We start from the raw sequence: 15,273 nt of genomic DNA on the forward strand, positions 1-15,273 counted from the left end.
TTTTCTCCTTGTATCTTATGAGACAAAATGGATGAGGTATCTTATGTGGGACCAGATGAGGGTAACATGAATTTTTGTGTGTCTTTCTAACAAAATTTCAGAACGATCCACTATTGACGACAAGAGCCCACTTACATTTGGAACATTGATGTGTGCGTGAATCAACCAACCTTGTCATTCATCCATGTCATGGCTTAGGTGTGTTGAGAATGATGATATCTTTAAAACTGAATTTTATGTTTTAAACATTTTTGTTGAAAATAAAAATTTAGTGTCTTTTCATATTTATAATGGTAGGGATGATGATGAGTTTTTGTAAGAAACACCTAGCATCTGAAGTGAACACGTCTTTTAAATATCTGTGTCATATACATTTATTAAACAATGATATTTGTAGAGTACGTATAAGTGAAGTGTCAAATTCAATAAATATTTGTTGGATTTTTAACAATTCTAATATTGAAAAGAAAAAATACATTAATTTTTTAAAAACTTAAATTTATTGTAGAAATTTTTATTATGATTATAAAAATAAAAGACAAATAATTTTGAACGAGCTATAAAAAAATAACTTTATGTTACAAAAACAACTGAAATATATTTGTGCACTTAAATTTTTATTGTCAAATTGTATAATTAATAACTATATAATATATAAATTTGTGTCATCGTATCTTACTATAAATATGATATGTATATTTGTAACTGTGTGGTATCCGTTTGTGTCGGTGTGGTGTCATATTCAAATACGACTATAACTAAGTTGTTAATGTGTTTTTTGAAACTAAATTTATTACTTTGTTTATTATTAGACCTATTAGTGTGCCTGTAACTGGACAATGAAGTTTTGATGCAGTCCTCTTCAACTAGGGAAGGATTCATCATTTCAATGAAGATTTTAAAGTTAAACATTCATTCAAAATCACTCATGCTACTTGTTTAATTTCTCGTTAAAAATAATGAATGATTCATCACTTACCCTATGTTTGTTTCCCACAATTTATTGTTTATACAGATTAGAGAGTGATGAAAGCACAAAAAACAAGAAAAACGAGAAGAATGTATATTTATAATCTTTTTGTGTTGTGAACCAAAGATTTACGAAGAAACACCGACGTAATCCATTGTGATTTTGATTATGTATAAGAATGTAATATATTTTATCTCAATTTACTTAGGAAAATTAATGCTGTTTTTATTTTATCTCATACTAAAATCACGTATTTTTCAGTGTAAAAACTGAAAACGTTTAAATATTTATAGGAACTATTTTTTTTAAAATATTTGAAGGGATGCTTTATACAAATGAGAAAGGGAAAACAACAACCAACAGAAGGGAGTTTTTTCCTGTACGTTTACGTTTTTCATCCTGCACCCGTACAATATTATGCATAGACAATTATTTTTATTATTTTTTAAAAACCCTAAAACACATTACTCACATTTTTTTTTTCTTTTTTCTTACGCACACCACAAACTTACATTTTTTACATTTCTTTCTCTTTCTTTGCACACGACGACTTTATTTCATCACACAAGAATTATGAGACGAGTTTCGCTTGGTGGTATCTCTAGTGATTTGGTGGTGGTTTGGTAGTGTCTTTTCATCTTATTCCTATTGTTTTTGTTTTCCAAAATAGTTAATTTACAACATAATTTTATAGATAGGTGTGTCCATAAGTTATCTGTATTGAATTGCATTCTGGATCCACCAACACGTAAGCAAAAAAAATTCCATTATGGATTCACTAATCTATAACTAAAAAACTGTTTATGGATACAACAATCAGTAAATCAACAAATTGCTTCCAAAACACCCCTTCATTCGGAAAATTATAAAGTTTTACTTACGAAATGACCAATTCATAAATCATATTTTCACTTCCAGATTGATCGATCTGTAGCATAATTCCAGATCCTGATTTCTAGGAACCTAAAAGCACCATAACTACCCAACCTCTTAAAAAACTCAATTCTTACCTCTAAAAGCTAATCAATACTTTGACAATGCAACCTACTCCTCCACCTTGTTCCACGGAGCTGAAATGAGCTTCCACCAACGCCACCAATGAACGGAGAAGAAGAAAAGTGGCAAAACAACTCATCCCTAATGTGCTTTTCAAATAAAAAGGCCAATACTAACTTGAGAATTTTAAAAATTGTGGGGGTGCAGGAAGAAAAACATAGGGATGCATGCAGGAAGAAACACTCCCAACAAAAAGAATGGACCACGAGCCCAGAAATTGTTGGGCCAGCCCATCTCCCAAACCCGGAAACCACAGAAAGCAAAACGAAAACCCTACTCTGACTCTTACATTACATACATAGATATATAGCAACACCGAACCAGAAACCCTACTGAAACAACCTTCTCCAATTTCTCACAAGCGCAGTTACCCCCTCGCTCCTTTCCCTGTCCTCTCTCCTACACCGCAAACAACATGGCCGAACGTGGAGGCGGAGACCGTGGCGGCTTCGGTCGCGGTTTCGGCGGTCGAGGCCGCGGAGACAGGGGACGCGGAGGACGCCGCAGGGCCTCTGGGCGCCGCGACGAGGAGGAGAAGTGGGTCCCTGTAACGAAACTTGGACGCCTCGTGAAGGATGGTAAAATCCGGAGCCTGGAGCAGATCTACCTGCACTCACTCCCAATCAAGGAGCACCAAATCATCGACACCCTCGTTGGGCCCACTCTCAAAGACGAGGTCATGAAGATCATGCCTGTGCAGAAACAGACTCGTGCCGGTCAGCGCACGCGTTTCAAGGCCTTCGTCGTCGTCGGAGACAGCAATGGCCACGTCGGTCTCGGCGTCAAGTGCAGCAAGGAAGTCGCCACCGCCATTCGCGGCGCAATTATACTGGCCAAGCTCTCTGTTATTCCCGTTAGGAGAGGGTACTGGGGGAACAAGATTGGAAAGCCCCACACCGTTCCCTGCAAGGTCACCGGAAAGTGTGGTTCCGTCACCGTTCGCATGGTCCCTGCCCCTCGTGGGTCCGGTATTGTCGCTGCTAGGGTTCCGAAAAAGGTGTTGCAGTTCGCCGGTATCGATGATGTTTTCACCTCCTCCAGAGGTTCAACCAAAACCCTTGGAAATTTCGTCAAGGTTAACCCTTTTCCTTATATTATTTTTGTATATTGGGTAATGCTTGTCAAGGATGATTCATGATTGTTTTAAATGAGTGTGAAGAATCTCTGAAAATGAGTTATCTCAAGTCTTGATTTTTGTTTTCATTAGTTTTGTTGTTTTTTAGTCTTATTAATGTTAGGATTTTGTTAGCACTATTGATTTTGTTTACATTTTACCAACAATTTATCTCATGATCAACCCTAAAACCCTTGCCATGTTCACTGCATTTTTATGGTTTCATTATTGCAACAATATATACTGTTTTTTTGTAACTTGATGATTGCATCGTTTGTGCTTTCTTAATTGTATTGGTTGTCATGGTTTTTTGTTTATTGGATTAACTCTTATAATTGTGCACAATTTTACATTGCCTTCAGTCACACGGAAATGCTATTACATGGCCTAATGCTTAATTCTGGTTGTGTAATTTACTTCTATAAATTCCCTTACGAAGCAATATAAGTTCTGTGTTAAACTTAGTCAATCTGTTTAAATAAACTTAATGAGTAATTTTAGGTAAATGAAATAAGAGGAGAAATGAAAATAAACTTTTTTTTTTTTATATTTTATGTTTAGTTTATCAGTAAGCTAATTTGTATAATACTTTTAATAAGATTCTTCATAGGTTGCTATGTTAACTTCTGCTGAGGCAAAATCTAACTAAGTAGAGAACTTATTTTTACCTTTTTCCCAAACTCATCTCTGGATGGTTACTATCAGTTTATCGAGTGGGGTAGTATTTATTGCTTATTACATCTATCCCCATCCACTGTAGTAACACACTTTCAGTTTTTTAAATCATTTGTATTTATTTGAAACACTAAATAATCACCAATAAGAAAACATAAATGGTCCCGGAGTTTCTTAGTTATTTATGTTCATTGGTGTTTATAATGTCTCTTGTGTTTTTACAGGCCACTTTTGATTGTCTGCTTAAGACCTACGGTTTTCTAACACCTGAATTCTGGAAGGAGACTCGCTTCTCTAAATCCCCATTCCAAGAGTACACAGATCTATTGGCAAAGCCAACAGGAAAGGCCCTCATCCTTGAAGAGGAAAGAGTCGAGGCTTGAGGCTTTTTCTAGCAGTTTTGAATGTTGATGAGTATTTTAAGCATATGCTCTAGGACCCAGTAATTATATGTTTTGCAGGTTTTGTTATTTCCTTTATTATTGAGTTTAATGATTTTTACCTAGTTTCAAATGCCCAAATCTTCATGGATTTATTAAATTTTCACGCTGTCGTAATTTAATGACAGGTTTCATAATTTAAAGAAAAGAAAATGTGTTTCGTTTTAGTTCCCATATGATTTGATTAAACACAACTTTGAAATTAATACTATTTCTTAGTTGTATTTGGTTGTCATTTTTAACGCCTTATAAACATGTTTGCTTACACCCATGTGATGGGGTGCTATTGTTAATCTGGAAGAACTTATTAATGTATTTTAATTCAATACTCAGTGTCCTACACTACCAATCAAATGTATACACGCTGCTGTGTATTATAATTGTAATTTGTTAGCTGTCTGGTTATTGAAGTTGATTGAACAATAGTGTCCCTAGTTAAGAATTAAACTGGTTGCATAGTTATGTTTTGAGGTAAGTTGTCACATTAGGGACATGAAATATTGGAAATAAACTTGTTTTAGACCCTACAATGGATACTGACCTCACCTCACAGGACAATGAAGCTTGCGAATTGATAACGGTGCGAGTCACCGCTTTAGGTTGTTGTTGAAGCGAAACTACTATGCTCTCACTACCATCCAAGTTGTGGCCTTGGCCCCATTGTATTTGAGGTGCCACTGTCAAACATGGTGGGAAGGACCCTCCATGTGAACAAGTCTGGGAGCAGACACACACCTTGTGTATGAAAAGTGGTTTAAGAGACAACCTCAACACTCCCAAATCTCTCACTAATAACAATTTTCAAGATTTTGGAGGGTCAGCATGGTAATGATACACAATTCCAATCATTTATACAATAACTTTGTAACTCCTAATATTATTATTTTAAAATATTTTTTTATATAATTTAATTACAAATTTTTTCTTTTATATATATATATATTTAAATTCATCACATTGAATACAACTTCAAAAATTATCAAGGGTTGAATACAAGTCTACAAACTATCATTTTTCTAATAGTGTATTGTGAACCAATATTTTAAATCAGAATTTATATTAATATGATCCAAACACACCAAGATATATATATATATATATATATATATATATATATATATTTAAAGTGTTTTAATTTCTTTGAAATGGAATGATCTTTCTTATACTTTTTCTTTTTTCTTTATCCTTCTTAAAAAAATAATGTATTTTTTTTTAAATTATATTATAATAGAATCGTGTTAAATTTTTCATAATTAAAAAAATTGAATATTTTATTATTGGACCACCTGCGGAGTTTTTGAACTCTCTGGATCATCACATGAATAAACCATCAGTTGTTTCTTTGAACTATTATTTTCTTAAACAAATTCAAAGATCAACAATTTTACAAGTATTTGTTAAAATATTTGACACCACCATGTTATATATTCTCATAACTACTACAAATATTAATATTTTCATTTAGTTCTCAGATGTTGGGAAAATACCATACTTAAATAATTAGTAGATATTCATTACACAGTACTAAATTAATATATATGTGTGTACTGTTTAATATTTTAAGAACTATTTAGATAAATGTATTACTGTAAAATATATTTCAGAAAAATAATACTCGAGAAACTAAATTTACAGTTTACTCTAAAAAAATAATTTTTCCAACATTTGCAAAAGAGTGTAAATATAACTCAAGTTACAAGTTTTTACCAACAAAATGCCAATCCCCAGTTTTAAGTAAAACATACTTTTTAAAAAAAATAATGTTCCCCAGTTTGTAGTTCGTACAATGAAGGGAGAGAAAGAAAGGAAATTGAAATGTTATAAATAATAGAAAATAAACACAGTATAACCATTGTTAGAAATGATTATGTATTTATATATTATATATATACCCATTGATCCATACGACGACAGGTGGAAGTTTCAGTACTTAATCAGGATCGACTGGTATGATCAAGTTCGTTATGTCTGATAGAAGATTAACAAAATCAAACAATAATTAAATATTAGAAAATATACTCTTAATCATAATCCAAAATTCTAATCTGATCTAATAACAAATGATATATGATAATCATATAAATAGTAAAAAATGTTGAGAATAAGATATGTTATCATATTCATTCCTCATTAATTGCATCGAACATTAAATCTTACTTGATAGTAGGAGTATCTTTTGTAAGTACCATCCGAATTTGAAGTTTACAAGAACGAGAAACAAAAAAGTAAAAAGAATAGTTATGAGACTATTTCGAGAAGAGAGACGAGAGATAGACCGACCGAGAAAAAAAAGACAATCGTTATCTTAAACTTGTTAGAAAACCATATATATCTCATGTCTCAAAAAGTTTAATTAGCAGTATTGTAAAGAAAATGCAACATTTTGTTATTTATACGGAATTTAGAAGTTTTGTATTCTTTCTGGTATTTTGAAAACTTGGACAATTTTCTGGTATTGGTAACATTTGCGAGTTTATGTACTTTGGAATATTTTTGTGAACATTATCTTATCTTCCTCTAACGCATGCTATTTTGAATGATTCTCTAGCCCAAGTACAAGTTCTACCATTAGCATAAAGAAAATGTATTCTACTTTCATGGTTTTTATTACTGCAATGATAGTTAATGTTAATGAACAGAAGACGTTTCTGGGTCCCATTGGCTATCGTACGCATAGGAGGAAACAGAAGACGGTTTAACTCGGAATGCATGGAGTGCGCATTACGCTACGTTGATTAGAGAGATTAACAGAAGATAAGATTAAGACGATGAGAAAGTGTTTACTGTGTTTCCCTGTCACTCACTCAGTATTGTTCTGCTTAACAATAACCGCCAGCTATACACTAACTCATTACTCAGATTTATTTAATTTCACTATCACTCTCACTGCAACACACACACACAGAGAAGAAGAATTAAAAAAAAGGAAAAAGAAAAAAAGTGGAAAAGAAAACCCAGATTTAAAATCACAATCTAGAGAGAGAAACAAGCACAGAGTATGAAACGATCTATCTCCCAGATTCTCTCTCTATAACAACCGTCTCCTTCTCAGACCTGCATTTTCTCTGCGACTCCAGCTCTTCTTCGTCTAGGGATCCGCGGAGCTGCGACCACGTGGATGTGACTGCTTGCGCCGTCGGTTAGATCGGCCATGGCGGAGGTTTCCGGCGAGGCTGGAGTGGAGGAGACTGTGGCCACGCCGGTCGCGCCGTTGGCGGTGTCCGGATCGTTCAAGGAGGGGAAAGGCTCGTCGCGGAGGCGCGCGCCTTCGATGAGGCAGAGCCTCGACGCGGACGAGTTCATGAACCTGTTGCACGGTTCGGATCCGGTGAAGGTGGAGCTCAATCGGTTGGAGAATGAAGTTAGAGGTGCGAAAATGCGACTCGATCTGGCCAGTTTTTTACCTGATTTTTGCTTCGCGTTGTTGACTAATGGTGACTCGCTTGTGTTGCGCCGTGTTTGCAGATAAGGACAGAGAATTGTCGGAAGCGCAGGCGGAGATCAAAGCCTTGAGGTTCTCCGAACGGCTCAGAGAAAAGGCCGTTGAAGTGGTCACTTTCTAATTTTTGCTTCGTTGTGTTATTAAAGTTAAATTCAATCGATTACAAGTTTCTGAAATGATCATTGCTATTACTGTAAGAAATTAGAACTTAAGAATGTGGAAACTTCATTACTAAATTCTTTATTTTTTTTTTGCTTTTGCACTGGACAATGCTTCTTTGCTCACTGATTTTATTAACTACCAACGAAATATTTTTTTTTTTATGAAGTACTCTGTATATGTCCGTGTTTGTTTCTTGGTGAATGGTGGTATTGATTCGAGTCTGCTTTCGGTGTTTATCGAGTGTATGTTTTTTGTTCAATAGTCACTATGCTAGTTTTTCTGTGTCATGTATTTATGCAGGCAATTATGGTTTGGCTGATTTAGGGAGTGGGACTACTTTGTCCGTTTTGTACTTTAACGTGGTGCTGTAATTATTTCAACTATATGTATTGTTGTACTTTTTCGTGTTGCTGCTGTTTCTTAATTTCATCACTTTGCGTCAACTTGAAATGTAACTTTGTTTTCTGTTTTTTTTTCATTGTACTGTAGCTTAATGAAGAGTTGTCAAAGGTTGAGGGGAAGCTGAAGTTAACAGAATCTCTTCTAGAAAGCAAAGTATTACTTGAACCCTCTATCAACCTTAGTGAGGTCTAAATTTTTTAGGTTACATTATGTGTTTACTAAACTGGATATTTCTTGCAGAATCTTGAAATAAAGAAAATCAACGATGACAAGAAGGCATCAATGGCAGCTCAGTTTGCTGCTGAAGCCACTCTTCGGAGGGTCCACGCTGCTCAGAAGGATGATGACATGCCTCCTATAGAAGCCATTCTTGCTCCTCTAGAAGCTGAACTTAAGCTTGCGCGGCAAGAGGTATTATTAAGTTTTTCTTCTACTTTGGATGTGATTCCCATGAGAAGAAACCGATGAAGGGGACTGAAACTGGCCTGTCAAAGGTGATTTATGTCATTATTTTCTTCAACTTGTTCCTTGCAGATTGCTAAACTTCAAGATGATAACAAAGCTTTAGATCGACTTACCAAATCTAAAGAAGCAGCACTTCTTGAAGCTGAGAAGACTGTTCAGATTGCCTTGGCTAAGGCCTCCATGGTGGATGATCTCCAAAATAAAAATCAAGAGCTAATTAAACAGATCGAGATTTGTCAGGTATTTGCATTTTTGTACGGTGTTTCTTCTCCAATTATGCCATCCGTAATAATTTAATTTCTTACATTCGGTGTCATCATATCCTCTCCCAGGAAGAAAATAAAATTTTGGACAAAATGCATAGACTGAAGGTGGCAGAGGTTGAAAAGCTTACCCAAACCGTGAGGGAACTAGAAGAGGCTGTACTTGCGGGTGGTGCGGCTGCCAATGCTGTGAGAGATTATCAGCGGAAAGTTCAAGAAATGAATGTAATGAGTTAAATATATTAACTATACTCTTCTAGTTTGTTTACTCGATCTTAACTTAAAGCATGCTAATTGCTGCATATGCTTGTTTTGACACTATACAGGAAGAAAGAAAAACACTTGATCGGGAGTTAGCTCGTGCCAAGGTAACAGCAAACAGAGTAGCTGTAGTGGTTGCTAATGAATGGAAGGATGCTAATGACAAAGTGATGCCTGTAAAACAATGGCTTGAAGAACGACGATTCTTGCAGGTGAATATTATTTCTGATTCCTTTTGATTTAAGCTTGTTTCTTTAAATGAAAAAGACCTAAAATCTTCCTGAATTTTGTTTCCCTTCAATGAGGTTTCAACTTTTTTTTTACCAAACTACATTCTTATAGGGAGAGATGCAGCAACTTCGGGACAAGCTTGCTATAACTGAGCGCACTGCAAAGTCTGAAGCACAGTTAAAAGTAATAATCTGGTTTTACAGCCCCCATGTATTAGCTTAGGAGATTACTTCTGCCGTTACTCAAGGTAAACCTTTTACAATTTTCAGGAAAAATATCAATTAAGGCTTAAAGTGCTTCAGGAGAGTTTGAGAGAAACTTCTAACAGTATTAATCGCGGCACCTCAGAGGGAAGATGTATTAGCAATGGGCCTTCTCGGCGTCAATCCCTTGGTGGAGCTGATAACATATCTAAACTAACATCTAATGGGTTTCTGAAAAGATCACCATCCACTCAAGTTAGGTCTTCTGTATCTTCAAGCGCAGTTTTGAAGCATGCTAAAGGCACATCTAAATCATTTGATGGTGGTACAAGGTCATTAGAAAGGAGTAAAATTCTTCTAAATGGAAAACCTCCAAGTTATTCATTCAACCAGTCTTCTGAAGGAACCAAAGACAGGGAAGAAAATGATAATTGGAAAGGAAATTCAGATGATAAGCCAAATGACTTCCCAACAGTCGATACGGAGGACAGTGTTTCTGGTGTTTTGTATGATTTGCTGCAGAAAGAGGTCTTAAGCTTGAGGAAAGCTGGTCATGAGAAAGATCAAAGTCTAAAAGATAAAGATGATGCCATTGAAGTTAGTATTTATTTGTTTTTGGATACTAATATTAGATTTGTAGTTGATAATTATAATCTTAGCTAATAATAGTTTCATTTCAATGGTATTATTTGTCAGATGCTAGCAAAGAAAGTAGATACACTGACCAAAGCCATGGAAGTTGAGGCTAAGAAGATGAGAAGAGAAGTAGCATCCATGGAGAAGGAGGTAGCTGCAATGCGTGTGGAGAAAGAACAAGAGAGCAGAGCAAAGCGTTTTAGCAATGTAAAGGGCCCTGTGAACAGTGCTCAGCATCAGCTTGTTTCTGGAAGGTACCTTTTGTTTCCTTCTATTTTGATTTACCAGATTTTAGGTTACAGCATGTGCCTTTTATTTACAGTAACTGAATATCTCCTGAACTCCACGACCTAATAGATTATTTTGTTGTCTCCCTGGGCCCCTTGTTATGGTAGCTGAACAATGTCTAGGCATTTTGACAAATGCAATGCTTTGTGTTGAAAAACTTTACATCAATTTTCTGAAAAAGGAACAACATTGGTATCGATCATAACTTGTATCTTGTTGCATATATGATACATCTTTTATATTGCCTTGGCATTGTTTACTGAAATGATCTATAAGATTTTGTTTCAGGTCTTCAGTAAATACACTATTTTTAGAATATTTCTCTATATTATCCTCTTATTTGTGTGAGAATATTTCCCTAAAATTACATTATATGTTTGCCTTGTTTTCATTTTTTAAACTACGTTAGTATGTAATAGTAAAAATCCACGTAGGTATAGGATTTATTTTGTTAATTTTTTGTCAACAATTCTTCAACTTGCAGAAACTCCTGAATTTGGTGATTAAATTTTCAAATTGTATCATATTTGACTTTATGTTTTCCCCACTACCTTGGGTAACTGACGGGGAATGTTACATTTGCACAGAAATGTGTCACGGGGAGGATTAACACGCAGCACCCAATGACAATGTCTCCTGAAGAGGCACTAAGGATTGAACAGCATCGTTCTTCTACCCTTCTCTGTTTATTTTTACTTTTGTCTTTTCCCCCAATTGATTATAAATTGTAACGCATTCCGACGACCATTGTTTATGTTATTGGCCATGGATTGATGGTGAGAAGAGAGTTTGAGAATCGGTATGCATCTGACATAGAGTCTTGTATTTCCTGCTTAGAGAGAGATCGGCTAAGAAGCCAGGCAAAGGAAGAAAATTAACTTGGAGCTAACCTTCAGCTTTTCTTTGAGTGGCTGTGTGGTTGTATAGGTAGCTTTATATCCCCCCTTTCTCCTTTTTGCAGTTGATATTTGTAATACGCAGATAGTGTGATTGTGCCCTCTCATCTCAGGTTTGTTAATATCTTTGTAATCAGATCAAGATCTAAGCTTATTTGGTTGTGTTATACATTCATAGTTTCAACTTGATTATAAGTTCATGTTTGTGTGAAGCACCAAGTGCTGTCTTTCATTTTCTCTCTTGTTAAATTTGGTAACCCCTCTTATCACCAACGATAAAGTACACCACACTCTGTTTTTATAATAACTAGATCTTCTATTTTGAAAATTCTTCTCTTCAGATCTAAATGTTATATTTTGGTTAAGTAATTGAAACGATATATTGAATACTTTTATCGAAATACATACAAAATAAGACATCATTCTCGAAATTTCGTTAAAAATAAATGAAATATATCATGAACAAAATAAACACTTCAATATTAAAAGTATAGTCGTGTAAAGATGTTCAATTTTAACTTTTTATTGCCACTAACTAAAGTCGTTAAACTACACAAGTTTACTGAAATTGCATCACATAAACACAAATAGTAATTTTTTGAAAAAAGTTGTCCATTTCAATAATAACCACTTAAAATTACAATAGTTTCGTAAAAAATCCTTTAAGTAGACAGTTCTCTATCGCTTTTAATGATCCACCATGTTTGCACAAATATCCTTAACAAATAAAGTAGTGTTCAAAATTCTGCCTTTATGCCACTATTAGTTTATCACTAGATAATGAAAGAAATAACCAACATAATTTACATGGATATTCAGGGCAAAATATCAAGATTTCAGACTTCACTTCGCTTCCAAAGATTTTAGTGCAAACGAATGAATAGAAAACTTGATATGTCATCTATTCGCAATACAGATGCAAAAAAATAACAATCAATCCTCCAATTGATGACAATTATACTTTGCAATGGTTTCACCACCCATAGCAAAAACAAAAAATTGTTGGGCTATAGGGAAACAGTTCGTCTGTATAATAGTTCATCATCATCACTCTCAGCTTCCTCATCTGACACTATATCATTCCCTGGTAGCTCCAATTTCCCTCCCATGCAGAATCTGGGACCTACACTTTCAGTTTCAATGTAATGACCCTGCAACCTCTCTTCAAACCTCTGGTCACTACAATTCAGCATCCAATTCAACGAACACCTTATCCCCTTACTCTGGAGCCTCTGGTATCTGGGTTTGATCCTAGACTCCAAACTATAAGTAAAGTACTCAGGGAATTCCACAAGCTCTTTCAAGGGCCTCCCCATCTCACTCTTAAAGAAGTAAAAGCTGTTTTTCATCAGCTCAACTCTCAATGCCACCAACTGAGGACACTTGATCACCATTCTAGCCACATCCTCCACTGTTATAGTCCTTCCAAGGAGGAACTCAACGGGCTTCATAATCACATGCTGGTTGAGGCTAACTACCTGTGGCATGTTCTCCACCACTCGTGCAAACCCTTCAGGATCAACCTTAAGCTTCAAACTGAAAAAGTACTGCTGCGTGGACAACTTAGCCTTCAGAGGCAGCCCAAGAATCTGCGGATATTGAGCAATAACCGAAGCCAAGCACTCCCTTTGAACACCAAAACTCATCAAACATTCCACATTTGGTTTCACAGTTTCCTCAAGATCATAGCCAAGAATATAAGCTCTCTTCTCCAACATCCTAGCCAAAACCTTCTTCGGCAGCCCTAAACCCACCAAGTAATCAATCATGGGCTTTATCACAGTCCCAACTCTCATCCCTAACAAATAAGGATACTGAGTAACCATTGGACCTATATCTCTAGGGTTCACACCAATACTAACAAGATAAGCCACTGAAGTGCTCATAGTACCCTCAAGCTTGAACCCAAGCAGTTCAGGGTACTTTTGCAACACATACCCAATATCATCTTTCTCCACATCAAGGCCCCTGAGGAACTTAACAACAGGAACAAGCTCAACAATGACACTAGCATGCAACACCTGCGGGTAATTCTTCACGAACTCCCCAAGCTTGGGCCTTGCAATCCCAATTTTTTCCAAGTACCCCAACACGGGGATCATGTTTTTTCTGACACTGCAACCTAAGATCAAAGGGTAATTGTTGATATCGTCGACGGTTAGACCTGATTTTTGGAGAAACTCGACACGCTCGCGCATGACGTCGACGGTGGAGGGAAGTTCGAGGTCGTGTAACTCGTCGGGGATGATTCCCAAACCCTTGAGGTAGTCGAAGATGATTACTCGCGAAACGAGCTTCTCCTTGCGACCTTGAATCACGCCCCATGTTACCGATGGCATCTCGTATTCGGGGAGTTTCGATGATTGGGTTCCGTAGTGAACCCTGAGGGTTTTGGGGGTTTTGGAAAAAGGGTTAAATGCATTGGCGTGGTGAGGAATTAGGTCAGAAACTTTTAGGGTTGATAACAAATTCAGGAGCTTTCTTCTTGTCACCATTGATTCAGGTCTCAGGCTGTGTGGAACAGATGTGAAGCTCAAACAAACACTACAATGGTGGTCTCGTTGCGTTGCATTGCGTTTCAACAGTGGAGACCCGGATCGTAGAAAATGGGCTTGGAGGGCCGTTCTCTCTTGGGCCTCATCCAACTACAGTGGCCCTTTCGTTTACTTTTTAATTTCGTTTTGGCAAATTCTTTCTGGGCTAATTCTCCTGCACCCCAGATCAATTGTGATCTACACCCTACACCTGCACAGAAAGTGACTATTTTACCCAGAGGGATAATTAATCTTCAGTCTGCACCATACCAATTAAAACTTTCATTCTATCACCTTTCAAATTTTCTAAATTTACTCTCTATTCCTGATTTAAAAATCCGAAATTCGAAAAATAAAATTCAAAATTCTATATTAGAAAAATAAATTCAAAATATTAAAAATACATTTCGGATAAGAAAATCCAGAACACAAAATCTGAAAATACATTTAAGAAAAAAAAATTGAAATTAAAAAATATGTTTGGAAAATTCAGATCTGAAAATGTATTTAAAAAATTATTTTTATCCATACCCTCTTTTTATTTAAGTTGAGTTTTATGAATCATTTAAAATATTTTTATCATTTTGCAGAAACATTTTTATAATTTTAATAAAAAAATCAGGTAGAGGCCAGTATTGATATGGTGGAGGAGAAATTGCCTTTCGTTTCAGCTTTTTGTCTTAGTTGGATTGGAATAAGAAAATTAAGCTTTTCTTTAGTGGAATAAATGCATGTGATATAATGTACCAACATGTCTAAGTAACAAAAAAACAAAACATAATAGGTTTGCAAATCTTAAAAATATCTGTTAACTTCCACTTTTGTAGACGTTTTTAAGTTTAAGTACATTGGTAGGTGTATTATAATATAATACATTTAATTGTAGTTTATTATTGTACTTTTAATTAAATTTTAAGTGAAAATTATTCACAAACTCTAATATATATATATATATATAGATAGTATGACTACAATATTATTAATTATTTTTTAAATAATCTATCATCTTAAATATATCTTTAAGCAATAAAATTAATGTGGAGTAAACTTTTACAAGACAAAGTAGGTAATTTAGTTATTTTAAGAAAACACAGTTCCTTCTAAAAAAACAAGAAAAGGCTGTTTCTTTTAACAAAAAACACAGTTAACAACTATGTACCACGAATACAACATACATAAAGATTTGTCTAAATACGGGATAAAAATATAAATTATATAAATTGATAATAAAAATT

At 35.2% G+C, this 15,273-nt stretch overlaps 3 protein-coding genes across 3 annotated transcripts; 2 read left to right on the forward strand and 1 right to left on the reverse strand.

Annotated features, from left to right (window-relative positions):
- The first annotated feature begins 2,318 nt into the window (after window positions 1-2,318).
- Window positions 2,319-4,422, forward strand: LOC137812971 (uncharacterized). The gene is made up of 2 exons (XM_068615234.2): window positions 2,319-3,101; window positions 4,040-4,422. Exons 1-2 carry the CDS (start codon window positions 2,442-2,444, stop codon window positions 4,196-4,198), a joined length of 819 nt encoding a protein of 272 aa, XP_068471335.1. The 5' UTR covers window positions 2,319-2,441; the 3' UTR covers window positions 4,199-4,422.
- Window positions 4,423-6,759: 2,337 nt separating this feature from the next.
- Window positions 6,760-11,716, forward strand: LOC137812960 (microtubule-associated protein 70-2). The gene is made up of 11 exons (XM_068615221.2): window positions 6,760-7,623; window positions 7,721-7,806; window positions 8,349-8,414; window positions 8,502-8,672; window positions 8,796-8,966; window positions 9,059-9,214; window positions 9,316-9,462; window positions 9,593-9,664; window positions 9,751-10,281; window positions 10,381-10,574; window positions 11,196-11,716. The coding sequence occupies exons 1-11, from the start codon at window positions 7,407-7,409 to the stop codon at window positions 11,233-11,235; spliced, it is 1,851 nt and encodes a 616-aa protein (XP_068471322.1). The 5' UTR covers window positions 6,760-7,406; the 3' UTR covers window positions 11,236-11,716.
- Window positions 11,717-12,235: 519 nt separating this feature from the next.
- Window positions 12,236-14,072, reverse strand: LOC137812961 (Mitochondrial transcription termination factor family protein). The gene has a single exon (XM_068615222.2). The coding sequence runs from the start codon at window positions 13,997-13,999 to the stop codon at window positions 12,512-12,514; it is 1,488 nt and encodes a 495-aa protein (XP_068471323.2). The 5' UTR covers window positions 14,000-14,072; the 3' UTR covers window positions 12,236-12,511.
- Between the last annotated feature and the right edge of the window lie 1,201 nt (window positions 14,073-15,273).

Source organism: Phaseolus vulgaris, chromosome 2 (assembly GCF_051622355.1).
Source record: "Phaseolus vulgaris cultivar YP4 chromosome 2, ASM5162235v1, whole genome shotgun sequence".
Classification (NCBI taxonomy): domain Eukaryota; kingdom Viridiplantae; phylum Streptophyta; class Magnoliopsida; order Fabales; family Fabaceae; genus Phaseolus; species Phaseolus vulgaris.